The sequence below is a fragment of the Galeopterus variegatus genome, unplaced genomic scaffold, assembly GCF_000696425.1.
Source record: "Galeopterus variegatus unplaced genomic scaffold, G_variegatus-3.0.2 Scaffold5012, whole genome shotgun sequence".
NCBI lineage: Eukaryota > Metazoa > Chordata > Mammalia > Dermoptera > Cynocephalidae > Galeopterus > Galeopterus variegatus.
This window is the reverse complement of record NW_007731123.1, coordinates 149,725-150,341: the sequence shown is the minus strand read 5'-3', so window position 1 is coordinate 150,341 and position 617 is coordinate 149,725. Positions and strand designations below refer to the sequence as shown.

General features: G+C 36.0%; 1 protein-coding gene across 1 annotated transcript in view; it reads right to left on the bottom strand.

The window, feature by feature from the left end:
* The window catches only part of LIPN (lipase, family member N), a 17,055-nt gene that overhangs the window by 6,787 nt on the left and 9,651 nt on the right, over positions 1-617 (bottom strand). Inside the window, exon 6 of the mRNA XM_008588747.1 lies at positions 128-274. Within this exon, the coding sequence (XP_008586969.1) occupies positions 128-274 (147 nt within the window). The remainder of the gene's footprint in view (positions 1-127; positions 275-617) is intronic.

The window sequence follows — 617 nt, the reverse complement described above, 5'->3', positions numbered from 1 at the left end:
AAATACCTGTCTTCAGGGGTTTGGGATACCATATGAATTTATACAGTATAATAGATGCATCGAAATGAATCAAAAGAAAACTGGAATTTCTTAAAGTATTAAATGGCCCCATAAGTATTATACATACTGTATTCATATTTTTCTTGTTGAATCCAGCCCATAAGGACATAACTTCACTACACATCACCCCGAGTATTTTATTGTTGCAGATTTTGGTGGAAGATATCTTCCTTTTCTCATCTTCTAAAAAGACACCTTTGGTACCAAAGAAAGCCTGTGAAAGTAAACAATAATTATCTTTTCAATAACCACCTTCAGACTTCCTGACATTCCCTTTATTCCAGGAATGAGCCATACTTGGAGATCTATTTCTATTTGTATTTGCTGTTTGGTACAAGGAGACCAAGTCATTCAGGAAAAGTGACTTAGGAAACCGTCTGCAAATGAGGAAGATCATCAAACACTATTTACAAGGAGATTGCATTAAGGGCCTCAACCCCAAATTCACTTCTCCATGGGGAAGCTCCCATGTATTCTGACCAATCAGTGATTGCCGACATTTATTTCTCATTCCTTAGTAAGAAAGGTGGAACAGTTTCTTCTTAAATTCAAATACT